Source organism: Pezoporus occidentalis, unplaced genomic scaffold, assembly GCF_034315485.1.
Source record: "Pezoporus occidentalis ecotype Australia unplaced genomic scaffold, CSIRO_AGI_Poc_V1 ctg3, whole genome shotgun sequence".
NCBI lineage: Eukaryota > Metazoa > Chordata > Aves > Psittaciformes > Psittacidae > Pezoporus > Pezoporus occidentalis.
The window spans coordinates 12,140,789-12,168,494 of NW_026914940.1; the positions used below are offsets into that span (position 1 = coordinate 12,140,789).

At 36.2% G+C, this 27,706-nt stretch overlaps 1 protein-coding gene across 1 annotated transcript; it reads right to left on the reverse strand.

Annotated features, from left to right (window-relative positions):
• Window positions 1-300: 300 nt before the first annotated feature.
• MTBP (MDM2 binding protein) lies at window positions 301-27,702 on the reverse strand. The gene is made up of 22 exons (XM_062627097.1): window positions 27,606-27,702; window positions 27,088-27,168; window positions 25,817-25,890; window positions 25,561-25,706; window positions 25,022-25,080; window positions 23,945-24,089; window positions 23,239-23,356; window positions 22,472-22,606; window positions 21,594-21,688; window positions 20,868-20,940; window positions 19,169-19,286; window positions 16,093-16,266; window positions 14,837-14,950; window positions 13,435-13,584; window positions 12,916-13,009; window positions 12,183-12,338; window positions 9,920-10,015; window positions 6,813-7,079; window positions 5,319-5,565; window positions 4,060-4,173; window positions 2,318-2,383; window positions 301-871 (listed from the first exon to the last, which is right to left on the reverse strand). The coding sequence occupies exons 1-22, from the start codon at window positions 27,679-27,681 to the stop codon at window positions 836-838; spliced, it is 2,634 nt and encodes an 877-aa protein (XP_062483081.1). The 5' UTR covers window positions 27,682-27,702; the 3' UTR covers window positions 301-835.
• Window positions 27,703-27,706: the final 4 nt, after the last annotated feature.

Below are 27,706 nucleotides of genomic sequence, written 5' to 3' on the forward strand. Positions count from 1 at the left end.
TCCTCATCTCATCATAATACTAACTTGAATAGTAATCACACTAGTACAAGCCAGATGCATACCTGAGACTTAAGCAGACTGAAGCTGAATTTAGTAACCTGTGTTTACAACTCAGGTTGTAATTCTTTCCATTCCATTTCACACTGGCATATCAGCTCTTTTCACAGCTCTCACTATAATCATTACTGCTATCATCTTGATTTTCTCCTCCTCCAGGAAAGGAATCTCAGAACTCTCTTATGAATTGTTTCTAAGGAGTGTTACAAAGAATACACATGAAATTATACCAGAAATTCAGGCTGTAGAACAATGGTCCTTTCTTTAATGGAAATTTTCATCGTTTCAAAAGAAACTTCTTGCACTTGGAACTGTTCTTACGTATTCTATAAAATACCAATGGTTGATACTGTAAACAGCTGTTTATAAACAGCAAATAGTAATAAATAAAATTCTTTATGCAAAAAGGTAAAACAAAGTAATTTTGATATTAAAACCAAATCTAGTGGGGGTTTTATTCACATAAAAAACAAATATACCAGTTAAAAAGCATACAAAGCTATATCAAACCAAGCCAAGCTAGATTCCTTTTAACAATGAAACATAATAAATACACATATAAAATAAAACCTTTTTCATTTGAAATTATTTTAAAAACTAAAACTTTTAGTATAAAATTTTCAAAATTTGCTATTGTGCCTCTGTAAGTACTCTGAACAAAGTCCTCCCGGTGTGTAGGTACATGTGTGTGTGAAGCAGTTTAATGCTTTTCTCACAGATGGACATGCTCCAACTCTGCACTTTCTAGGACAGTGTGAGTAGCGTCCACACAGCTCCTCTACTTGCCACTCTTCTCCAAAACCCACTCAATCACCTGGGAGAATGAGAAAACAAAGGATTTAAGTTGTTTTCAAGACTGAAGTTACATAAGAACATCCCATACACTTTATCAATTCTGTATCACCATCTGTGTAGTATTTACTGAACAGGATTTAAAAGTAATCCATTCAAAGGAGAAAATGTTTCATTAAACTGAGAGATACAAGAACTGTATTTAATTTTACACAACACTTCGTCTTTAGAAAAAGGCATTTTTAGATCCCTTGTATTGAGCCCACTCTCTCTATGTGCTGGCCAGAAGGTGCACACACAAGACTCAACAGCTTCCCCAGAAAAATTCTCAGCGCCATAGACGATTTGTTCTCTGCTGTGTCTACTGCCATTATTACTGCTGTTTCCAAACAGGGTGGTTGTTCAGACCACTGACTAGTCCTGGGCAATTACATTTCATGTAAGGTAGTTTTGAAGCATTCTCTTAACACAGGCAGAGGTGGGCAACTTAAGAGATCACCAATTTCAATGCCTCTCTTGCCAACAGCAAACACACAGGAAACTACCATCTCCCCAGACAAAGATGATGGTTAAGAAGCAGCGAGGCAGCACAACATCCCAGTTCAACACCAAACATCACAGCACACATAGCTTTTGAAACCTTATGTAGGAAGCAATTCCCAAAAGAACGCGATACAGAACACCATAAATGCTGCTCTCATCAAATAAATTCTGTGAGGATCTAGAAGTACTCCTCAAGAATTTGTGTTTTATTATTTAAGTATCCCAGACCAAATCCTTCCATTTAATTTATTATTTTGAAAACTGTACTGTAAATATGTATGATATATTTTTCTTTTTTATATCATGGAGACATTTCAGCATGTTTTTCAGAATTTAAATCAAAGAGTTACTTAATTTCTGGAGGTATTTACTCCCATCCTTTCCTCTGTGCTACTGTTCACGTAAGTCCCACCTTACACACAAATAAGCCCATGTAATCTCCCTCATGCTTACAGTTATTCCCAAGCTTAAAATTACTAATTTTCACTGCTTCTTTTAAGAATTTCCTTTTACAGGTCCTTTTATTGCTTCCTATCCTTTGAAAATAAATGTTACTTCCTTCAGCACAAGGAAAGAAGAATTCCCCAATAACCCAGGCTTCTCTCAAATGAAGAAAAATCTCTTCTTATTTTTTTTCCAGTGATGTGGAAACATTTATTGCCTTCATTTCCACTTATCACTGTGCACATCACATTGGCAGCTATAACTAGACCATCATCTAAAACCTGAATATATGAAACTGCAAATTTTGCCATGGGACTACTGATTGAAAGTTTTTGTAAGACCATAAGTGTGAAACAAGACCCACAAAGGAAAGAATCTTTTAATCTCTTAAAGGGGTTGACTAAACCATCCTCCAGCCAAGCTGCCACAGCCGCATTTAGCCTTGCCTAGTTACAGGAACAAAAAACCCCAATGGTCTTACCTGTTTAGCATTGTTATTTGCTGTTTTCTTCATTTCATCAAGAAGTCCTCTAGAAGTTTTAAGATCCTGAATAGGAAACACAAAGCCACAGAAATTAGCAAACACTTATGCTCACTCTTATTTGAGTTACAAGAGCCCTAATAACCAGGAGGGTGTTACCCTTTTATCAACTTGTTCAGAACCACAGAAGAGTTGACTTTTTCTTCTTTTTAAAAAAAAAACAAAAAGAAAAAAAACAAAAAGAAATAATTGACTCTATTCCAATGGCTTGAAACTTTCCTTAAAGCGGTCCAAACCTAATACTCAAACATGCAGTTGAGCCTTCCTAACCTTCCACACGCTTCCAGAATTTTTCTTATTTCTCTGAAATGATATTAAAATTTCTTAGTCTTGATTGAAATCATATTTCTATATAAAATTAACTGTGTGCCCAGATTGCACTACAGAGTTCTGTTAAAGAACAAAGAGGATGTCAGGAAAGAAAGTGCAAGAAATGAAAAACCTAGAATGGCTTGTCTGCTTTGCTGTCCAATTAGCCCAACCTAATCCACTCTCTTAAAAAAAGCAAGCACATCTCTTTGCTGACAGAGAAAGGAAAGCTAAGAAAATTCATTTACTACTTGTCTCCAAAAAAAGAATTATACCTATGATACCATGCTTCTGAAGTACATAGCACAGAAAAGGATTCAAAGATCTCCTACAGACTTGGGGCTACAGGACAGTTCAGGAGAACAAAATCCTGCTACACCTCTCTCCAGATCAGCTTCCTGAAGGACAGGATCACTGTAGTACTCTTCCTTCTGCTTTTCTACTTGAAATAGAACTGTGAATCCATATGATTTGCCCTACTTGCTCTTCCCTACACACAGCTTCTGACTTTGGATTAGAAGATCTTCCTTCAGGGCATACGTGAGGGAGATTTTGGGAGTGCTTACAGAACATCCAGCAACTGCTTTCCAATTATTTAAGAAGCTGGTGCTCATCAGCAAGATGTTCTAATGGTTTGAGTAAGATGTCAGCCCTCTTCAATGACAACTTTACTGAAGCTGACTGAACAGTGTTACTTCTCAAAGAATGGTAGGCTATAGACATAAAATACTATCAACGTGCAAATGATCAGAAACAACAGCTCAGCTTATGAGCAACGACTTTCAACCCTGTACTGTAATTTAACTTGATTTTGTGCCCAGACTATGTAACGTGGGCTCAAGCATGTGGAACTATTGTGGAAAGAATTCTCATCTCCACCTAAAAATGAAGTTGATACAATTCTACAGGGTGCTGCCAACTCCGTATGTGTTAGACAGCTGTGCACATTTACAGTGCATTTATAAAGACTTTTATGAGTGTGAGAGGGAACTTGAACTTGTGAGTCAGTTGTTTAAGCTAGTAGTCTCAGAACAAGGGAGAGCTGAGCTGTCACAGCTATGGCTGGGAGATAGCTACAACAGCTAAGGAAGCAATACAGTATAAGCACGACATTACCTAACAGTCCATTGCCTTAACATTTTATCTCACATAAAAAAACTGCTGCTTAATAGTTGAAAAATAACATCAAAATACACTGTAAGACTGTTTTTTTTTCACTTGACAACAAGTCCAAAGGCTTATTCACACACTCCACATGCTCCTAACACACCACTAAGAAGTATCAGCTTAATCAAGTCTGAATATCCCACAGTAATCTCAAGTTTTATTCAGGAATACATTCACTTAACAACGAACTGTAAGAATGTGTCTACCTTTAAGTAGAACTTTGATATCTCAAAAAGACGCTGGCTGCATGAGGCAAAGCACTTGTGATCCTCTGCAACTCCATGTTTTTGAAGAGTCTTAGTAACCACCTCCTTCAGCATCTTGGAAACAAGAGAAACACATTCAAAAGTTCATCCCAATTATCGGCATGAAAAATTGTCCAAGGGAAGAGAAATAAAAAATAGAACACCTGATCTTTTTTGATCTTGCCTCTTGTCTTTACTCCACAGGCCAATGCCGTCAACCCACTGACCAAATTGGGCAGAGTTATTTAACAATCTATTTCCACTTCATCTCAAAAAAAATCAAGGAAATGCTCACATGTCATAGTATTATAAAGGATCAGTGAATATTCACATAGGGTTTGGAACAAAGGGGGAAAAAAACCTAATAATGGCTTGGGTTTTCTCCTCTCCAACATATTATAAATATATATATACATACACATATATATGTATAAATATAAAATTTTTCTTTACATTTATATTCCTTTGTTTGCCACATCCATATTAAAATAAAAAAATAAAACAGTACAATCAGATTAGAAAATTTACTCTGACATTCTTTTATCAGAGATGTTTAAACTTTGCTGTAGGTCTGACTGAATCAAACCAATTGCACTTACTTGGGTTATCCCAATTTGCCTTTGAAAGTACAACATCAACATTCATGCAGTGTCCTCTCTAGCACCCTGGTATTGATTTAAAATAAGCATCACCAAGCCAGAAATAGTTTTCTGTACAGTATTTTAAAAGTGGCGTTCCTTATACATAGAGCTATTAACATTTAAATACGTTGGTGCAACAATGTTTAATTATCTCAGTTAATGGTCTTGTACCACTATTGGAATATTTTTTATTCCGAGAGTAGTCTGTTCTTCTACAGTGCTTTGACCCTTCCAGGACAGATAGTTTTTTGGTGCCTTTAGGTTTTATATTAATTTTCTACATTTCAAAACTCTTATTCATTTACATCCATTCCCGCCTTTCTTATTCCTAGCTGTTATCTCTCTCAGCCTTAATTCCCCAGACACGACATGATACTCCTTACACACTCTTTCGCTTCTTGCTTCTACAGCATTCTCGTCAGTGCCTTCAGAATTCACTTACACAAGTGAACAGAATGAAATTTAATAACAACAAATAGAGATGAAGACATTTTGGGCTGAAAAAAACGTAAAAAATCAAGTCACATGGAAAGAAGTAAGTAGATGACTTTTCACAAAGCAAACAGCGTAGCTCTTTACCCTTGTATGTTTCTGGGATCTTGATTCCTTAGCTGCCTTTGGAGTCTCAGATTCCGTTGCACCTATGTGACTTGCTGAGCCAGCCTTACTGGCTGCTCTGTGGGGCTGACCAGGCTGTTTCAATGGCACTGAAGCTAAAGAAGCTGATCTTTCAGAGCGCCTCCTTGTTACAGCAACTGCAGAGTGACTCCCACTATTTCCGCTGGCCTGAGAGAGGAGGGAATCTGTGCTCTCAGATTTGGTCAGCCTGGAAAGGAAACAAAACAGAAAAGTAAAAGAACTTTTAGATTTTGTTCTGACTCTTTTGGAGCCTTTGCTTCTGTTGTAGAGGCTGCTGCTGAAAGAATTAAGTACTGCACATTCTTGCAAACAGCATCTGAAAACAGCACCCAGGATTCTGTTATGAAACGTTTTTTTGTGTTAGAAGAACACTTCACTGACTGGTCTGGTCTCCAATAAATAGACCCATTGTACCTCCACTTAAAAAAGCCTAGAAAGAAACTGAAGAAACAAGATAACTAAGAAGAGAAACTCTGTGGAAGAAGAGGGAGTTTTGCATACAGACCCTTCATCTAGATAGTTAGGAAGAGCAGAGTTTGCTGGCCTCCACTCTAAGGATAAAACAACACTTCCTAAAACTCTGATTTATTTTGTCCCTACAGGAATGTCACAATTCATCTTTCACTATGGGAAGTTGGGCATTACAATTCTACTGGAACACAGTAATGCTTGGTCCTTCAACTGCAAGAGCATTAGTAATTCCAAAACTCAGATTTACAAAGTGCTAAGTACAATCTCATCTGCTCTTGTAACTATTCACTAAGCTACAAAAGATAAGGATATTCCTAAAACCATACCTCTGTCAAAGGCTTATTGGCATTAGACTGAAAAGGGTATCTAACTGGAAAGAAGGAAGAAATGAAGTATTATAGTAAAATAAATTCAGAAGTAGTGTTACATAGCAATTATTTTTTATTGATGCAAAGTGTTTGCAACTTCAGAGTGAGGACAAGGTACAAAGAGAAGTCTTAAAAACTAAACTTCCAGAAAAGACTTTAATAAACAAGGCTGAGAATAAGCTTGAGTTTTGGTAGGTCATCTTATACCAGCAGTCCTTTAGATTAGAAAGTCAATTATTCTGTTTATACAGTGCTTAGCTTTCTAAGCCTTTAGCTATTTATTTGTACTGCAAGAACACTGACAGTTTTGCTCCTAGATGAGGCTGTCACCTTTTCAAAGGCACTTGAGACTTTGCAAGATACAACCCCAAATCTCTTAAATAAAAGCTGCCTGTGTTTCATAGTTTTGATTAATTTAATGCTATCAGAGGTCACACTTGAGGAAGAAAACCGAACCTACAGAAGAGGATTAAACAACTAGAACATCTGTCTAGATAGCTTCACTAAAAACATTTTAAGATGGAAGAAAAGATGCATTTCACAAGAAACTACTGAAGTATTTCATGCTAAAGATTTCTTTTATTCAGTGCTTTACCTTTTCTTGGGATAAAAGCAATCCAAGTCTTTTGATCTGCGTTTTACCCTTGAAGCCTCCGTTTTGAGTTCACTTTGTAAAGACTCTCCATCAGGGACACTTCCAGGCTCTGACAAGACTGCAGGAGATGCAAGAGGACTCAAGACAACCGGCACAGGGCAGCACTCTTTGGTGCAAGTAGTCTGAGTTTCATAGCGAATAAGCCGAGTTTGAAGTTCAGCATATCCCACATCTCTCTCTAAGGCTCTTCTGTTATCCAGACAGTATCTAAAATTGAAATTGGTAAGAAATCTGCATGAGAAACTTTCTGCTTCATTACAATCTGAAAAAAAAAAACAAACAACCAAACTTACTTCTGATCATCATATAAGCTCCAAAGCTTTTGTGTTTGGACTCATGTATTATTCTGAAAGATACCTTAAACCAGCCAATAAATTAACACCTGCCTCATGGATTTAGCTATAGTTAAGACTAACTCCAATGAAGAAACTGAATCATATATTACTTGTCTTTACCCTGTGGTCTTACACATAAGATTTCCATGGACATTAGTAGAATATTTTACTTGAACAATAACTGATGGATTAGGATGCTGATAATAGATTTTTTTTTCTTCTTATAGTCAGCTCTGTTTTACATCTGTATCATCAGTCTATTTTAGATTTTACTGGTTTTCATATTCAGTCCATACCTAATAGATGTTACCCCTGTTAACACGCTAACCAGTGTGAAGTTCCAAGAAAACAGCAATGAGGACAGCTCTGAAACCAAATACATGATGAGCCCAGCACACCACAACTGATACAGCATCTTCAGACCTCAGACCTTGCAAGCACCCACCAAAACTCTGGGACCCCAAAAATATCAGGTTATTGCATATAAAGTGATATACTTTAATATGATAATATGATCATTCAATATGCCTCCATTTCTTCCTGGAAGAATTCAACTTTCCTAGTGTAAAAAAACTAATCAAACAAAAAACCACCAAGATTTCCTGAGTGCATATACCATAAAAGAATCACATAGCAAAATATCTGAAGAAAACATCCTGTAGCACAATATATGTAATTTGCAAGTTACAAGTACTGCAGGAATCCAAAAATGCAATGAGACTGACATAATTTTAGGGAAAGCCAGGCTGTGCCAAAAACTAGGCTGCTGTGCATTAAATGAGTGTAGGTATAAGGAAGACAGGGCATGGTAAGTGTTTGAAATACTGTTTAGTACAGATTCTTTGCTAACCGCACTCTCTGGAAATGCACCCTTTAGCTTTGTCTGAGATAAGCACTGCTATATGAGAGATTCACATTTTTTCAATACTAAACATACAGAAGTGTCACTGAACAAGCTTCCTATTGATTACAAAGAAAAAGCGGTTTAATCAGCCAAAACAAAAGAAACTGTATTAAATATGGTGGAGCTGCAAAAGAACAAAGGAAAAGTGTTAACTCAGTAAAACATACTCATGAGATTACCACAATGCAAAATGCATCTCAACTGAATTTTATCTTGTGTGAATGATTTCCAAGATTCTTTGCAGGAGACCAATGCTTCATTGCCCATTAACTTCCACTACCTCTACTGCAGAGAAAGACAACACTATTATCCAGTATTATCCCCATCCTTTTCTTAACAGGCATTCTGAACAATGTGAGCTATCTCTCAAGCCCACCCTCCAAACTACTTAGGAATGTTTCCTACTATTAGAAACTCTAGACATATTCTCTGCTTTTACCCCTTACCACAGTCACATTAGATTGCTGGTTCTGTTTTTTCCACTTTCTTCATAGCATTTTCATATTCAGGAAGAAAATCACTTTTCTAATAGCAACCCACTAAATCCACTTCTACAGCTGAGTAAGACTTTTCACTAGAAATAAATTCATTATCTGATAAGAGTACATTCTCTTAACTCACAAATTCCAAGGTATTTAATTTCCCTTATTTCTATTCTCAGTCCCCTGCATAATCACATCCCCTACAAAGATAAAAATGTTTTTATCTTTTGAAATTAAATTGCTGTTTTACTCACTCTGCTTTAACAGCAATTACTTTCTTTTTGCAACACAGGATTCAAGTGTTTGGCACAGGTTCATTACACAAGAAATTTGTTTTAATCACGGGTTCCTCCCTTTCACACTAGTTTCTACCATCTCGCTCTACTGCCTCCCTTCCTTATTGCTAGCACATGCCCCTTGTAACATCAATATATCAGGGTTTCCCTGCTCTCCACAACATTCAGGCCCTGCTGTGTTTTTTACCTGTCATATTTTGCCATGGGAAGAGGCAATACAAGTTGTGCTGTGCCTAATTTGAATCTCCGTGCACAATCCCTGCTGAGGATAGGCAGGTCAACAAGCTATCTACCACATCCCAAGACAACAGCCAAGTGCTTTCTTCCCTCATATGGCAGGACAAATCCGCATTTCTCTTACATACCCACTTGCCTTTCTACATCTTTTGTTACAAACTTTAAAAGGCTAATAGGCTCCAAGGTTACCAGCAGCTGAATGGGGAAAAAAATCCCATAGTATCATTAACCACATTATGTCTGTCTGTCTGGAACTAAATACAGTCTTAATGGTATTGACCCTTTTGAAGCTTCCACTAACACTTGCTTGTTGGTGTTTTTTCAGGTTTTCCAAACACACAGGTAGCTTAATAACAGGTCTCATAAACCTTGTGACGATCAGTCTGAAAGTGACTACAATTTAATATCAAAGTAGAAACTACATATGTAGTTCACCCATGTGCAGCTCCAGAGACTTGGTATGCACTAATGAACCCTCTTCTAAATGCTACTTCTGATTATGAATTAAAATTTCCAGAGACATTGGGAATAGCTACAGCAGTACAGCTTAAAAAAAACCCAACCTTAAGTGTTATTACATTACCATCAGGACAGGAGTGTCACAATTTAAACTAGTGAACAAAATAAAGGTAAGAAAGGAGAGATGTCATGGGCAAAGTTGTTCCAGTGAAGGAAAAGGATACATAAAGTTTTCCATAATTATTGTTCATGTCACTTGAAATGTTTCCAATTATACCATGACTGGAAGATGAAAAATAATTTTGGGAAAAGAAGCTGAAGGAAGGAAACTTACTCAAGTCCATGATAATGGCACCCAGTTGCTTTTTCAAAAGGCAAACCTCTGAGTTTCCGAGGAGTAAGCTCTGGTGTCAAAAAAAATGTGTTTTCACTGAAAGGAAAAAAATACAGATCTATTTTAACTAATTACAGTCAGGATAAATTATACTTCCAGAAGTCAGAAACAAATACCTTGCCATAGGAAGACCAAAACAGCATGTGTTGTAGCTAAACCCTGGGGTACAGTATCAAAGGAATATTAAAGCTTTGCTGAAGTGCGAACTTAAGTTCAACTAAGTAATACCTACTGTGCTATTGTTATTACAGAAGCTTTTAGACATTTCAAGCAGTTTAGACATCACTGCTCCAAATACTTTATCAATAAAACCAGGCAACTATCACCACAACTATCACACCCATTTCACAGTGGGACACCTGAGAAGAACCAGAAACTGACCTCCCATTTCTCAACTCAGTGCTATAATCAGTGAATTCCTTCCCTTTAGCTTCAAGTTGTTGTAGAAGCTAACTGTCGCCCAGGCTTCACAACTAAACATTTGTCTCCTGTGATGTTTGAATTCCAGCTAGTAAGTCTCTGCAACTGAATCACAGGAATGTATTTGAAAGTATTTCAACAGAATAAGCCATAGCAAAACAGACAGAAAGATATTGTTGCCAGATCCTAGCATACCCCATAAAGTCACATCCCATTTAATCTTCCCAAGGAAGGGAAGAGGTGAAGGCAAGATGTAACAGTATCTGAAACTTACACATTGATTCAAGTTTTATTCACATAGACTGTCTCTACATCATTTCCACTAGAAAAATAATCTGGGAAAAACATCCAGGAAAGAAGTGATACTGAATTTAGCAAGATGGTAATTTAGAAAGACAGTCAGGCAGAGCTCTAGTCTATCAAACCTCTAATTAAGCTCAAACATGCAAAACAAGTGAAAATGCCTTTAATTCACTAGTTGCTCATAAAATCACTTGTTAACTTCTGTGGGTCAGGAAAACCTTTGAGTCTGTTGTCAGTGTGCTTTCACATCTACTGTGCAAACCATTTTTCAGGAGAATCGAAGTATTCTATGCTATGAAGATTCTCTGGAGGTTTTTGAAAAATCGGGGATTAAAAAAAGCCAACCATTTTTGTAGCTAAAAAATTATTCACTTCTTTCCCATACAACTCATTGGAATTAAAATGTTTTACATTATAGCCAAAATTTTAAATCATCTGCACTCCTTAACTAACAATTCTGTAGAGAACTCTCAATCTCCACTGTGTATTTTCTAACTTGCTTGAATTCTCTGCTCAGAACATCTTTAGGTTAGCTTCAAAACTCCAGTAAGTGTTTTACTGAAGTCTCCAAAATCCTACAAACCTTTCCCTCTCACAAGACCTCTTAATTTATTAAATATAATAAAGTTTAAAAAAGTATCAAGGGCTGTATCTAATAATTCTATTTTACATTCCATTATTCAACATTTAAAAGGTCAACAAATATAACGCTAGTGACTGCAAAGATGGTCTTGCTTACCTAGCAGTCTATGACATACTTGACAAACAGCATAGGATCTGCATCTACAAACCTTATCTGACTCTTAACACAGGTTGGGCTTAACTAACAGATGTTCAGATCCTGCAAATTACTCCATTAGCTCTCTGTATCAACCTTGCTGATGAAAAAGCAATGGATAATACACTAATACCTACCCAGAGACACACTACTTGCAAAGTAGCCAGAATAGACAAGCTTCGTTTAGAGAGCAATTTACCACGTTAGGAATATCGATAGAAATACGGGACCACCATGACATTAGACCAAAACAGTGAAATAGGCTCAGCTATTGCCTTTTTTTACACTTTGCCTTCCCACCTAGTCTTGCCTCAACTGAATGAAAGAAATCACACCAATACAATTAAAGTTCTGCCTCAGTAACTTCTGCATTGCTGGAAATACTCTTTTGGAAATGGACAAGTATGGAGGTGACAGCCTGTAGCATAGCCATGGCAAAGGTCTGCTGGCATCAGGTGATTACTTTGTTAATTAAATTCAGAGGGCCAACATCATCATCTCTGGCCATTTCAGATTCTTAAAAAACCAAGTAGCAAGACCAACTGGAGAACCATAACTTGATTTCATGGGCAAGCACGTGATGAAAGGACACTGCAAGTTAGAAACTCAAATCCAGTTGGACCATTCTGAGACACTCATTCAGTTGTTATGCACATTCCCTTACATCACTCTGAGTGTGGTTTTGATTTGCTGAATTCATACCGTTTGGGTATTTGTAGTGGTTGAAGATCACCAATGGGCAGCCCTTCTGGTGTGAAATATTTCAGTAATTCTTTAGCATCAAGCAATGTCAATGACTCCCTCTGGCCATCTTTATGCCCCAACAATTGCTCAGATGAATGTGCAAACATAGGAACTCTGAAATAAGGAAAACAAAAAAAAAGAACAATCGAAGATTATTTTCCTTTCCAATCTTTTTGTTAGTAATCTCATTGTAGTTAAAAATGAAAATCACTGCTAGTTGGGAGCAATTAAATGCATTTCCAAAGTAAAACGAACAAGATTGCTCCTTCAGATCATCTATACGATTCTTCATGATAAAGTATATTTGATGCAAATTCTCTACCATCCTACTGAAGAAAAGTTATTTTAGAGCACACTTATGAAATAAAACACGGGAAGAAGAGGTTGTATGTGTTTCTACTCTGGCTATTATTTTCCAGTAGTTCCATTTTGGTAATTTAATTTTGGCTATGTTACTTTTAACTAACTTTCAGTTCTATCAATGCAAATCAAAACAATGATACTTTAAATACCAAGAAGATATGTCTTTGGAAATGGACAAAAACTTAGTTTCTGCCTTAAGCAATGTTTCCTCTGAAAGATTATCAATATATTTAAAAACAGTTTACAGAATGGCTATCAACATCTACAGTTTGCCTACAGTGGTGTTCAATGGCCACTACAAAGAAAATCCCCAGTATTTAACCAATACCTCATTTTTTGTTTGTTTTTTTCAAAGTTTTCCAGGTTCTGAAGAACATGTCTTTCTGGCCATTCCAATGGATTTGACTCCATTAAATCAGGTTCTGCAAGAAACAGATGGTGGATAACCCTTAATAGAAATAAAGCAGCTTACTCTTTTAAAGATATATATATATATATTTATATAAACTTCTTTATAGATATTCCTTCATATATGTATTTTTTCATTATATTTATATACATATACATATTTCCTTATATTTATATACATGTAAGTATATGTATATAAGGACAATGTGTCTGGTGCTGTGATGAGAAATGTTTTCTGCATAATTTTTTTTGTCAAGGAAACGAAAGGAAGCAGTTATTGCAAGGGTAAATTCAGTTTCCAAAAAAAGGCCTAGAAAGCTACTTTACTTTTCTATTTTTCCCTCTTCTGGTAAAAGACTCTCCTCCTTTTAGTAAAAGGATTGGCAACAAATACATCAAAAGAGAATAAGCAGTGTATTTTCTAAATAGTAATACTTACCAAAAATCACAGTGCATGACCTAGTTTTATCGACAACCTTCTGTGGAACAGTGTTGCACAGGTCCAAGAAAGATTCTCTCGTAAGCTCTATCAATTTTTTAAGCTCACCAGTAGAAATGACTGGAGGCTGCTCAGTCAATTTCTTTTGCTCTATAAAAGGAAAGAGAAAGAAAGAAAAGTTACTGCACCTGCTAAGTAACAAAGAAAAACTGAAGCTTGCTAAAAAAACAACCAAATGAGAAAATTCACAAACACAAGTTAGTTACCTGGTCACTATACAATTGCATAGGCAAGTGAAAACACCTTGCAGTGAGAACAGTTGAAACCACATGAAAATCACCTCCTTTAATTTCTGTGTATGCGCATTTCTGAGTATATCCAGGTTTGAATCCCCCAGAGAAAAACATCTGGACTTGCTAAACCTAAACATGAAAAGCTCCAGTCTACAGAGCGTCCTACCCACCTATTTTTACTGCTGTTGAAGGAATGCACCTCCAACATAACCGACAGCCTGTTCCATTATCTTTAGTCAGAATACCAAGTGTCAGGTAATTCTGATATGATTTAAGATGATTAGCAAATCCCAACTGCTCCTGTTCAGCCTTCATCCTAACGGAAGTGGGTGACCCGCTCAAAACAAACTAAAACACTAGCTCTAAAGAAGTCCCAAGCTCAGGGTTAAGGTAATCTGAAAATGACTGTAAGCTGGTGGGGGTGGAAGACAAGACTATTATCAGATATCTTATTATTCTTGATCTGGTATTCTTACTGGTAATACGCTTATCTTCACAATATGCTATTTTCAATAATCTAACCAATCTCTCAGAAGCATTTTTTGTTTTAATTGAGTCTCTTTAAGTAATGGACTTAGATGGAAAAAAATCAGGACAATAAAACCTACTTCTCTACAAAGTCATGAAAACCTACAGAGGATGACCTTTCAGTTATTGTTATGAACAATGTATCATGACAAATGTAACAAGTCTCCAATGCATACTTCTCTGCTGTTTCAAACTTGTGCAAGAAAAAATAAAAAGCCCCTGAAAACCCCAAACCAGAATTATTTCTGTAGAACACACATCCAGCAGTAAGGGGTTTTGGAGGGAAAAACCATAAACAGAAAAATAAAGCAGAGAAAAAGTTAATTACCACAGAATTATTCCAAAACTATGATCAAACATTCAGAGCATGAGTGTAACAAACACCCACCAACTTTAAAGTTCAGTGCTTTTTCTCAATATTTAAGTCACTATCTGACATGCAATCATAGATATAAGAGCCTTTTTAAAGCTCCACTTTTTTATTTCACAAACTGATCAGCTCACTTCTGTAAGGTGAGCAGTCACATTCAGTTTGAAATAAGGACCTTTTAAATACTACCAGTGCTCTCCCTGTTACTTACTGAGATACTCCTTCAAGACAAACCCTTGGAGACGAGTCAGTTTCTTTTCTCTCCGCACAATCTCCTCTCCACAATAATTTGGCACAGACTTGATAAAGTCAGCAATAAAAAAGCCTGTACAGATTAGGAGAATTTTATTATTAAGATTCTCTCATAGCTCTTTGGAGACATCAAGTCATTACTTCTTTTAAGAAGATGGAAACACAAGAGATACAAATTTCCTACCACTGGAAACAACCGGACTTTCAAATACAGCTGATTATGTGAAAAAAACAAACAACAACAAAAAGCAATTAATTACAACTGAACATCAGGAGATAGCTTGGAATAGATATCTGTCAATATTTTTGAATTTCTGTACTAAACCAATATAGCAACAACACAATTAACACAAATAACATTTACGGAAGGTAAAAAGATCCTCAATTTGATGCCAGAAAAGAAAGAAGTTTTGTCTCAACATCTGGTCTAGGACTTTCAGTCTTCTGACACTACTAATGGGATTTTAATTAGGACAAATGGTAAGTAGTCAGTCGTATCACACGCAGATTTATTTCAATAAGGAAATAAGCGGATAAGAGGCAGGTCACTGTGCTCTTTGTCAGTGTTATTGAGAGCAAATACAGGAATTAGCAGAGTTATCTACTATATGTAGTTGTAACACGACAACTACTTTAAGATAAATGCCTACATACACACTCTTACCTAGTGAAGCAGCTGATACAAGTGCTAGCTCATATCCTAACCACTCTGTAATATGGACATCTGCAAAGTAACTGAAAACATAGTCATGAAATTCAACTTGCCTGCTTGCCTTATGGGTTTTACTTGTGGGTTTTAAATCATCAGATAAACAGGCTTGTCGACAGCTAACTGCCTTGATTTTAGGCATGGGTTGGACATTCTTTACACCAACAGTACCTATGTATTAAACTTTTAAGTTTTTGCAAATTTGATTTGCATTCATATTATTTGGATGTACCTGTACATTAAAACATTTACAACTAATCACAGTTATAAGAAATGAGTGACTACAACTAGCCAACTTAAAAATGTGGTAGTAGTAAATTGTGTGAACAAATAAGTCCTTATATTTTTTTATTCATTTGAAAAATATTGCTGAAAGAGTATTCAAAGTGTACTATTCCTCTCTTTTCCCCCTTTTAACACAGACTGCAATGAATAAAAGAACATACAAATTTTGGTAGCACTTGCTTATATTCAGATACTCTCAGTATAAAAGTAATAACCCTTACTTGTCTCTGTTTCTTCTGCTTTTGTGTTTAGCTTTCCATTTACCGCAGCAAGAGTGGCCGTACCATTGATCTGACTAGCTGAATGAATCAAGGTTGCTTTACATCCTCCAGAGCCATTCCCTTGTAGCAAGAAATAATATCGGCAAGATTCTCCTTTCAGTTCAATTTCTGGAACTTAAAAACATCGGGACATAACTGTGAAAAACACCCTGAGGAAAACAGCTTTAAAACAGGCTATCATCCACCACCAAGATTCTTTCACTTGCTCTCTTGTGTTCTGTGAGAAATGTTACTGACAACGTTTTAGAAGACACACTAACTATAGCTCATATTTACCCCTTCAACAGTTACACACTGAAGAGCATGCAAAAATCAATGATCTATAGCAGCAAAGATGAGTGGGACTATGCTGCTGGGCTAAAGCTAGTATGTTACCAACACTGAACTCCTGTGTCTGTAGCAACAACCAGCTTTCCAGTGCAGGCTATAAAGTACATCTGGGAACATTAACCACCAACCAAGAGAAGTTCTTCAATTGGTCTTAGTAAAAGCCAAGAGTTTAACTGGAAAGGTTATGTTTTAACCATAAAATAATGAAGAGTTAGACAGATAGTGTGCTACATATGTACTGATTAGAGAACAGCCTCTTTTGCTAGGTTAAGAACAGGCATTTTTTGCATATGTAGGTTGAATAATGGTAAATGTTCACTGGAAGAACATACATCCGTAGAAGAAAAAGGAAAGACTGTACAGAATCTTCCCAAGGAAGCTGCATTATTCATTAAAAGAATTTCACTCACTGCTTTACGCTTGTGCATTGCCTGGGTGAGAGATAAATACGTTCTATTTTTAAACACTGCCATATAGTATGCACTTTTGAAAATAAATTAATTTAGGAATTGATGGCAATGGTGAAAGGATGGGTTTGCTATCTTGTTACATAAAAAACATTTTATAGCACATTGGTAGATGTAGAAATTGAGAGAATGAAAACTTTTTGCTGTACTCATTTTTAAAAGCCAAATCAATTTCACAAGATATCTGCAGTGATCTCTCAATAAATAACTTAAGAGGATCTTGATATTTATTAGTATTACACATTTTTGTTTGGAACAAGTATAAAGTATTTGAGCCTTTCTTGAAGAGTTTAAGTGGGGGGGGGGGGGGGGAGTGGGGAAATCCTACTACCTCAGTATATAAATCCAAGAAAATAAGAAAGAAAAGAATAAGAAAGAAAAAAAGATTCCAGACATATTTTCACTATTGTACCATTCCCCACTTCCTTAGCCTTTTAAAATGTTTTCCTATTCCAGTTTATCTTGCCATCTCAAAGCTGACTTCTCATGGGAGAGATGCTATTTTTCATTTTAATCTTAATTAATATTTTTGAACTACCAAGTCAAACAATTACACTTTCCCACATAAGAGATTAAGGATTTGCAAATCCTTACTATAGTCAGATGAATGGCAACCACTAAAAAATTAAGTAGTTTTCAACTAAACAATAGTATTTTTAAATGGCCATGTTTCTCCTCCTATTCTAAATTTTGCTCAAGAGCCCTAATAAGAACCTATTTTTTATTACTGATAACATTACAGTTAATACTTGTACAAAACTCTTCCACTGGAGCACAGGACAAAGATCATCTTGAAGACACTGGGGATCTTAGAATCATAGAGCAGTTTGGGTTGGAAGTGACCTTCAAAGGTCATCTAAGTCCAACCCTCCTGCAATGAGCAGGCACATCTTCAACTAGATCAGGTTGCCCAGAACCACATCCAGCCTGGCCTTCAATGTCTCCAGGGATGGGGCATCTACCACCTCTTGGACAACATGTTCCACCTTCATTGTAAAAGATGTCTTCCTCACATCTAGTCTGAATCTCTCCTCTTTTAGTTCAAAACCATCTTGCCCTCATTTAACTGCTTCAGTATATCTCTCCAATACAGCATAAATGCTGCTGCTGGCATCAGTTCTATAACCACAATCTCTGCACATGCAGAGATCATTAAAATCTGTACACTGCCAGTATTCACTCCATAGAATTAAGATTCTTGCCCTGCAATACAAGTCTTCCTAATGCGTCACAGTTTTCTGTCTATCCCAAAGCCTGAAAGAATGTTTGTTAAGATGTGTTAAGATCCCACAACCTGAAAGATGTCTGTTAGACATCCTCATCTGCATACTTATTTCAAATGCTATCTCTGGCTGGCAACAGAAGTCATTGTTCCTTGGAATCTGCATGAATTACATATTAGACCAACATACTAATAATAAAATCATGTAAGGCAGCAAAATACTACATCTCATTCTGTCCTAGATAAGTACTTTAAGCAGTGAGCTATTGCAAAGCTCCTTTTAGCCTGATGTTTTCAAGCCCCTACAAACCTCACAGTCACTGCTTGTACAGTGCCTGTACATATATTGGCTGACTGAGAAACTCCTGCCAATCTTGATCTGCACCAATTCTGTTCTCTCACTGTCTGAATCAAATTTCTAAGCATTGTCACACTGTGTAAGAAGAGTCAGTTGCCATCCGTAGAGCCTCATAAGGAAGAAGGAGCACATTCTCAATCACTAGTTTAGCTCACTGGCTCTCAGGGGAACAGAGGCATCCAGCATTTCCTGGTGTTTTGTATTTTACCAGGAAGAGGTAGAAATTGCACTGAGGAACCTCTGGAAATGCTAAAGTGAGAAGGGAAGCACCCAAGTGAAGCAACTGCATTTCCATCTGCAGAAGCTAAGCTCTTTGCCAATTGATTGTATAATCACCTTAGAAACATGTCTGGAAGCTGGATTTTACCTGATAGGTAAGACACAACAAATGGTTTAAAGGAGCTGCATTGTTTCCTTACAGCTTGCTATGCTGTTTTTAATAATTTCCCCCTACAAGTCTGCATAGCTGAACTCACACTCATCAAAACTTTTTGTGTCAATGAAGATTACAATCACTAACTTAATTTCATTGGAGAAAAAAAAAAAGGACATCATAAATGTATAGAAAATAATACAATATAAATATATATACACATACACACAACAACATATATCTGTAGTCATCTTTGTTTTACCTACCAGTAATGACCTTGGGTTTCCTAGTCATATATTCCTTCCATTTCTTGGTACTGAGCTGGGCAGGGGATGGGATGACTACACTGCTTACATTACATGGCAATGTAAATAAAGCTCCCACCTAAATAATGAGAGCAAATACAATACATGCAATATTACTGAAACCTGGTTTAAGTTTCATTCTTGAGCTACCTATTAGGCTCTATTCCAAATGTACCTCAATTGAAGAAAAACCTCTTTACTTAACACTTCCATCATTCACATCAAGATGGAAAAGCATCTCACACAAAGCTGTAAAAAATACACCTATTTTTTTCTCCAGTTGAAGGATCATTAACTGCTGAACTTCTATTTCATACATAAAAAGGTATTTGCTATGAATTACAAGTCTTTCAATTACCTGGCTAAAAGCACTTCTGTAGAGTAGTATCTGGAACAAAAAGAGAATTTGAAGATATACCTGGCACCAGCAACTCTACATTCCTGTAAAAAATGTGTAATTTTTTTCTTCCCTATATATTAACCTTTTCAATTAATCAGATACTGGACTATGCTTATGTCTTTACATAAATTTCAGGCCAATAAGCACTAACAGAAAAAAATACCTAAGTATTTGAATACTCAAGCAATAACAATGCTTCTACAGCTATGAGAAAAGCCTACAAATGCATCATGCTTCCAGTAATAGATTGAAAAAAAATGCCTATGAGAAATCATTACCTTCAAAACACGTTCAATTCAAGGTGTGCGGACTTTATAAAGTAGCCTGAGAATGTGTTTTTTAATTGTTTTGTCTTTTTCTGTAAAAAAAACCCCAACTAGTAGAAATGCAAGCTCTTAAGACTGTAAAAGATAAAATGAAAATTACTTAGGATATTTACCAATATAAACCAGTATACATACACCATATATTGGTACATATACTAATATAAAACTATTCCAAAATGTACATCTGGTATAGTATTAGAAAAAGGACTTTTTCTGCTAAGCATAACAGAGTGGCAGGGGAAGAAAAAAGGTTACTAAAACGCTAAATAACAAGCTGAAGATGAAACATACAGCTTGATAATGGAATACCACCTCACAGTTATTCATTGTAACTGTACCAGCATTTTCACATTCCAGGTTCTCTTTTGATTTACATAGACTTATTTTATAAACACTAAAAAACCCTTTCCTAAACAAGCATATACTACCTTAAACATTCAGGGAAAACATATTCAGACTAATACTGTGGCTGTGAATAACCATGCTATCATTCCGAAGGGAGAGTGGTGTGGAAAATTAGCCCTGACAATGTTTCAAGAACTTTTTATCCAAAATCAAAACAGGAAACCAGAATAATCATGTGCAAAATAAAAAAGCCTGCCACTCCGGACTAGCTAGGTACATTTTGTACACTGCACACAGGCCTGCCTTTTGCTAAAAAAACAGTTGAATTATGATAGCACAGAAATTGTCTGTTCGAACAGGATTTAAAGTTACAAAATGTTTAGGAGATCATAACTTAGCTAAGGTAAAACCATTTAGTCGGCTTTTAAATTGTTCAGACCTGTACAGCGTGCACCTTTAAAAGCCAAATTTGCTATAGAACTGTCCTGAGAGCTTGCACAGAGACTAGTTTTAAAAATACTATTTTTGTGTCTTTTATGAGCAATATACCTACTTTCATTTTCTGCTATGCCTAAATAGAAAAATTTACCTTCCCAGAGAGGAAAGAAAACTGGTCCAAAAGCAGCATGGATGTTTCCTTCATACCATTTCTTGTCAGACACCTGAACAGAACAGCTTAAGGAACGTCATCTTCACAAAAAACTGTGTATCTCTATTTTATAAATCGTGTTACCATCATATGTCAAAAAAGGACTGCAAGTGTCTAACATTTGACACTCCCGTACCGCAAAATATATGAAAGTCACCTTTCCAGGCAAAGTGAATGATGAAATACACCACTGACATCTCTAATATAGGCAGGCATAAACAGACATTTATAAATTCATAATCTTGGCAGGCTTATACAGCCTAAGCTACTATTGTTATACCGAGACTTGCACCAAAAGTATAAAACCAACCGAAATACATCTCGAGATCTCTGCAGCATATATAACACAAAACTCTGCTATAGCTTGCTACAGATTTTGCACCTACACAATAAAACCATTTAAACTTACACAGCAGTAAATATTTCTCTTTTCCCACAAATAGCATCACAAAGTGTATGTGCAATAGTATCAAAAATGGCTGGTTATTATCAGCATAATTTAAATTTTAACATTAAAAATTCAAGTTGTGAAGAATCACTGTTGACTATGCTGACAGGCTAGAATAGAACGAGCTCTTGCCAGTCCTCATGTACTGCTTGAATAGGCAGATCCTGATTTGTTTTCTTTCTACTACAGTAGTAGTTTAGATCTTCAAAAAAGGATACAGCTCAAATTCCAGATCCGATATAAAAAAGGAAGGTAGGTCAGAGAGCAGCACCATCTGTAAAAATTCTAGTGCAGGACCATAGTAATGAAAAACCTGAAAAGAGATCAAACCAAAAAATGTGTAAAACTCTATATAATGCTATCTCTGTGGAACTCTCTCAAGTGTTCTTTTGGAGGCATTTGCTTTACAAGTACATCTGAGAGATGTATAAAGGAATGTAAAGATATAAACATTTCACAATACCATATTAAACATGAATATATAAAAAATAAGGTAGGTATTTAATTCTGTTTAATAAATATTACTTTCTAGAATGTCAGCCACATACATCAAGTGGGTTGTAACTCTTATCTAAATCCAAAGAGAAATACTATCTAGCAGGAAGACAAATGCAATCCAAAATGCATGTATTTTAAACAATGAAAATAATAATCTTAACTGGTATTTGCTTTCATAAACACACTTTTTTGTTTTCATCAACAAATACAATTCTGGAGTTCCCATCAAGACTCTGCTTCCCATAGAAAACATGAAACAACATCAGTTATTTAAAACAAATAAACTTTAAAAATGAAATAGAAAATTTTAGATAAGACAAAATTCATAAATAAATTACATATTTTGAGTATTAAGATTGAACAATCTTAATTTTTACTTGAAAAAAAACAGTTGGTCTCACATTTGTAAGAACAGATGAAAGTTTAAGAACCTGTTTGAGAACACATATGAACTATGGAAGTATTCCTCAATCTTAAACAATCATTACTTTCATGTTTAATTTTCAATTCTGATTGAGGTTTCCCCAGTTACTAATTTTCTCAGGAAAGTAAAACATGAATCCTAGAGGCTCAAAGAAATATCAGGAATAATACTTGCCTCTGGCAAAGCATCAATATTCCTTAACTGTTGCTCTCTTTTAACAGCAAAGCAAGAACTTGAATGTGAAGTGCTAAATGTCTTTGTTGAAGTGCTCTTCATACAATAGTCTGGAAAACTAACTTCTGATCCAAACTGGAAAAAAAGGGAAATTAGACAACAAATGTGTCAAAAGAGACAAAAAAGTTAATTTATCTTCAGCCAGTTGCCAGTATTACTATTTTAAACAGTTAGTATTATATTTGTTTCCAACAGATCTGTAAAACTAGGTAAAAATATTGCTTAGATAACCAACTACTATATCCAAAACCTTAATACAGAAAACGTAAACGTCTTTCACAATCAGAAGCTATCAGTCTTTGTGGAAACATTAGACGTGTGAGTGCAACAATGATTTACAGTTAGTGATTTACAGTTACATGATAATAATTTTTGATAGATACAAAATAATCTATTTTTGAACAAGCAAGCAGCAATAAGGCAAGTATTTCAGAGGAGAGCATCTTGATTTCTGAAATTCAGATCCTGATCCCCTGATCTCACTTATCCTTTCATCATGGTAAAAAAAGCAAGTTGTTTCCCCACACAGCCTCACCATTCCCCAGCCAGCATCTCCTTGACTACACTTCACTTCACCTCTTGGAATTATACTGTCAAAACCAAATTTGGTTTAAAGCATAAAATGCACTATACTGTATAATACATGTTTTAAATGATGTACACAGATGCTTTAAAAAAACAACCACGACTGAGAAAAGTAATTTTACCTTTCTTTCCCATATCTGAATCTTTCCTCTCCAGAGTTCCTTCGAATCAATGATACTCATGACATTATCTGAAGATACAAAGTCTGCTGATAGATAGTCTGCAATCTTTTGCAAGCTACTGTAAAAGCAAAGAAGAATTAACTTTACCGAATTTAGTACTAAAAATTAATATGAAGTGCAATTTGACAGAGTTTACATATTACATACAAAACTACATATTCATTTTACAAAACTTGTAAAACTATTATCAGAACAAATTATAATATAGCATAGTATAAGTTCAAAACATTGTATGCACACTGAAGCCACTAGCAATGTAAAGAGAAAACATTTTCACAGAGTCATAGAATGGTCTGGGTTGGAAGGCACCTTCAGGATCAGCTAGTTCCAACCCCCCTGCCATGAGCAGGGACACCGCCACTGGACCAGGTTGCCCAAAGCCCTATCTAACCTGGCCTTCAACACTTCCATTTTACCTTCTGCTCTCACAGAAAGAGGAACTTCAGAAGACTTGCTTTTTTGCCTGCCCCTCTGGTATGGCATGTATTTACAATAAATCAGCATAAGTAATTCCTCTGCTCAAACAATAGAAAAACACAGACCTAGATATTTTCGAAGTATACATGTAAAGTGCTCAAGACACCGATATACACACTAACACAAAACAAGAGTGACCTCATTTATAGACCTAGAATAAATGCCATACCCTTTAGAGTCATTTGCTGCAATAGTGATTTTTGCAGAGTGCCATTCTCTCAGGTGTTTCAGGGCACCGACAGCAGGTAAGCAGTCTTTTAACTTGGGTCCATCTCGTTCAACAGCCTGCAGTATTACATCAACCATTGCTCTGCCTGTAAAAACAGTTACATTTGCATCAAAGCACCATTATTCATCATTCAGTCATTTAAAGATACAAAAGTACATCACTGAATAAATGGGCTTAAAGATCAACTTCAAGCAACTTTAGCAAGATTTAGAACACTTTTCATGCATTTTAGCTCACCTCGTGCTGCTCCTTTTAGATTAGCACAAAATATTTTGCCATTCACTCAGGTACAGTGGTACCTTTCTCCTCTCTCACTCAGCACTGAATTCCACAGATCAGAGTTGTCTCCAATACAACCACACTACGTCACTCTCCTCCTTTTAACACCTCTAAACTGCTATTTCTCATTCTTTCTGCACTCAGTTCCTTTGCTGTTCCAAAGCAACTACTGCAACACTATGTAACCCCAACATGAAAGATGATATGCACCCCAAGTTTATAAAATGTGAATGCAATATATTTTGTCATGTTCCTTGGCTTCCACCTACAAGCAGTCATCTGTCAAATCAGGTACAACATGAATTTTAACAGTCTACAGTGGTTTCCCCACATGAACAACAATTATATGTTAGCTGTGACAAGATGATACCTTCCATTTCTTTCATAAAAACTTTCTATGGTTGCATGTCAAGTTTTGTATTGGTTATTGTCTATTACTACTTTGGTGCTATTTCAGATGGAAAAATTAATTAAACATCTTAAACAATTCATCTTAAACTCTACTGAAATGCAGCCTTCCAAAGAAACAAGTAACAAACTACTCTGTAAACTGATCTGCAATGCCAATCACACTCAAGTTCCTTAAACTACTTGCAAGAGCAGCATATAAGTTAATTCAACTAACAAACCAACATCTGTTGAATTCTTCCATTTGACTCCAATTTTATGAGCTGAAATTTCAGAGTAATAACTAAAGAGATAAAAAAACCAATCTCATTTGAGATTAAGAGAGATTACCTGGGGCAGGGAGCTTATCAGCTAACTGATGCAGACTTTCTGCAGCTTCATCATAGATACTGAAAATGAAGAGCAACACGGTTGGAAACAAAACATAAAGCCATTTAGAATCAAAAAGTTACAATCAATAACTACTACTTGATGTAAGTATCTTATATCATTAAAATTCTGCACAAACATACCTAAGCAATGAGATATACTTATCTCCCCTTTTACTGAGGCAGAAGTAGGCTAAATGACTTCAAAACAATCTGCATTAAAACTGGAAGCAAGCTTCAAGATGGATTAGTAAGAAACTTCTTTTTCTATATATAACTGTCAGTTTTTACAAAACTGTTTATTTATTCTGTAAAAATTATCTATAGCTAAAAAAATAAAGCTATATTAAACAAAACAGGATTATTTTTAGTAGCAGTGGAGATTGTTCATAGTTAAGTCTTGCTTTGGTAATAACTTTCACTTATTAAATTTTCTTTACTCCCTTCGGTTATTTAAGTGTCAGATCACTATACTTCCAAAAAAAATAACAATATGCATACTCAGTCATAGAGAGTGACTCTCTACTGTTATTGTCATCTTCCTCAAAATTTTGTATGGCTCCCAGGCATTCATCAATACTTGTCTGGAGAGAGTCTTCATTTTTCTGTGTGTCAGAATTTATTTCTTCCCAGTCAGAACTACAGAACTAATCAAACAAAAAGAATTATTTAAGCAAAAGTAGGTTGGAACATCCAGTTTCAACATGCTCTAAAGACAGCTGAGGAACTTACATTGTTGGGGAAAAAAAAGTTTTACCTGATAGTAACCACATATAACATGTCTTGCAAAATACCACTTTTTGACTCCTGGAACACCAGCCACTGAACATGCTGCAAAGAGATAAAACAATTATTTAAAATAATAAATCCACAATAATTCATTCTACCTATTACAATGAACATCTCTGTTGAAAGGATCTACATAAGCAATTTAATGTGCCCAAGTTCCACTTTCCTTTAGCATCATAACTAAGTTCTAACCATAACCATATTAAGGTGTAGGTAAGTGTCTTGGCAAGTGTCTGTTTCTGATCCTCTGACTGTTAGTAGGAGAGAAAATCTTTGACCTCTTCTCCATTTTAGGCAATATGGCTCTCCATTTACAGAGGTTGTATCATATGTGAAATAAATTTCAACTTTCATAAATGTGGTTTACACAGTTCACAAAATGAGATGATCTCTCAACTTTTCTATGCAATTAAAAGCACAGAGGTTGAAAACAGCTTAATGCTTAACATTCCTATCTTCATGAATTTTAACAGCTTATAGTGGTTTCCCCACTCCACTGTATTTCCTCACTTAGACATATATATGAAACACAATTATATGTTAGCTGTGACAAGATGAGCCTTAACAGCTCAACACTTGATATCCAAACCAATTAAAGAATTAATCAAGCTTTTTTTAACAAAAAAAAAAACCAACCAAACACCCAACCCCTGAAAGTACTAATGCAAATCTTCAGAAATCTATTTGAAGATTATACAATTATTTAACAAATATTCACAGAAAAAGGTTATGAACTGCTACCAAACAAATAGTGTTTCCAATGAAAAAACTAGAAGCCATCACAGGAGCAATGAAAATATTAAGGCCAGGCTGGATGGAGCTTGAAGCAACCTGGTCTAGCAGAAGCTGTCCCTGCCCGTGGCAGGGGGTGTGGAACTGAATGATCTTTCATGTCCCTTTTCTACCCAAACCATTTTATGATTCTATGATCAAGCTGCCCACTGAAATGAGAAACAAGTTCGTTCCTACTTTTCCTTGGTAATCTGGATTGAAATTTGTCAGCCTTTCAAAACCTTTCACTTCTTGTGACCAATCCATTTAACTGCCTCCTAACACCTCACATTCTGAAACGAGTTCAGTTCTCCACAGACACAGCAGCAGCAGATGCAGTCCCACCTGCAAGTTCAGACACATGGAAGAAACTAGGTTTCCTTCAGTTTCTGATTTGTTTCAGCTAGATCATAAAATGTGCCTAGGCCAATTCCTTGATAACATTTGCCCTACCTTACTGTACATTACCTGGGAATGTGCTCGCATCCACGTTTACAGATGAGTTACAGTTTTCTTTCAGGAACTGATAAACATTTGCAGCAGTCTCAGCTGAAAACAAAGTATTAAAACTACTGAATTACAGACTTGCTTTTTTTTTGTAAATACAGTATAAACTTTAGTTCATTATTAGTAATGAAAAAACATACAACAACAAATCAAACAAAAAAGAAAACCCAAATCTGAGAGATTTGTAGTTTAAAAAGGTGAATCTTGTTAAACTCTCTTTAAAGCAGCGCTCAGGAACGCCCCAGAGTTATACAGCAGTGTCGTAATAAAACACCAAACCCCTTGAATTTCTGGGGGTTTAAGTCATTACATACTTTAAAGGGTATGTGCTAAGGAGGTAGGACCCAGGAAAGCCTGCACGGGCGCAGGTACTGGAGCAGCCACCGTGAAGAACAGCCCTTCCCAGGCCAGCTCGCTGGGCCCGCGGCAGTGGTTCCCCACAAGGTGCGGCCCCCTGCCCCGTCCCCCCGCGGCGGTACCTGCTCCGGGCCCGGCCGCCGTTGCTCCCTCGCCCCTGCGCTCCGCCCAGCTCAGCAGCAGGACGTAGCGGTCCATGGCTCGGCGGGACCGGGACGGGGAC

Bases quoted from the DNA above. Each gene is read 5' to 3' on its own strand.
- MTBP (XM_062627097.1), bottom strand. From the start codon at position 27,681: ATGGACCGCTACGTCCTGCTGCTGAGCTGGGCGGAGCGCAGGGGCGAG. The intron at 22,607-23,238 runs GTAAAATTACTT...CTTTTTTTCCAG, and splicing joins TTCAGATATGGGAAAGAAAG to TTTGGATCAGAAGTTAGTTT. The intron at 10,016-12,182 runs GTATGAATTCAG...TTTTCCTTTCAG, and splicing joins CCACTACAAATACCCAAACG to TGAAAACACATTTTTTTTGA.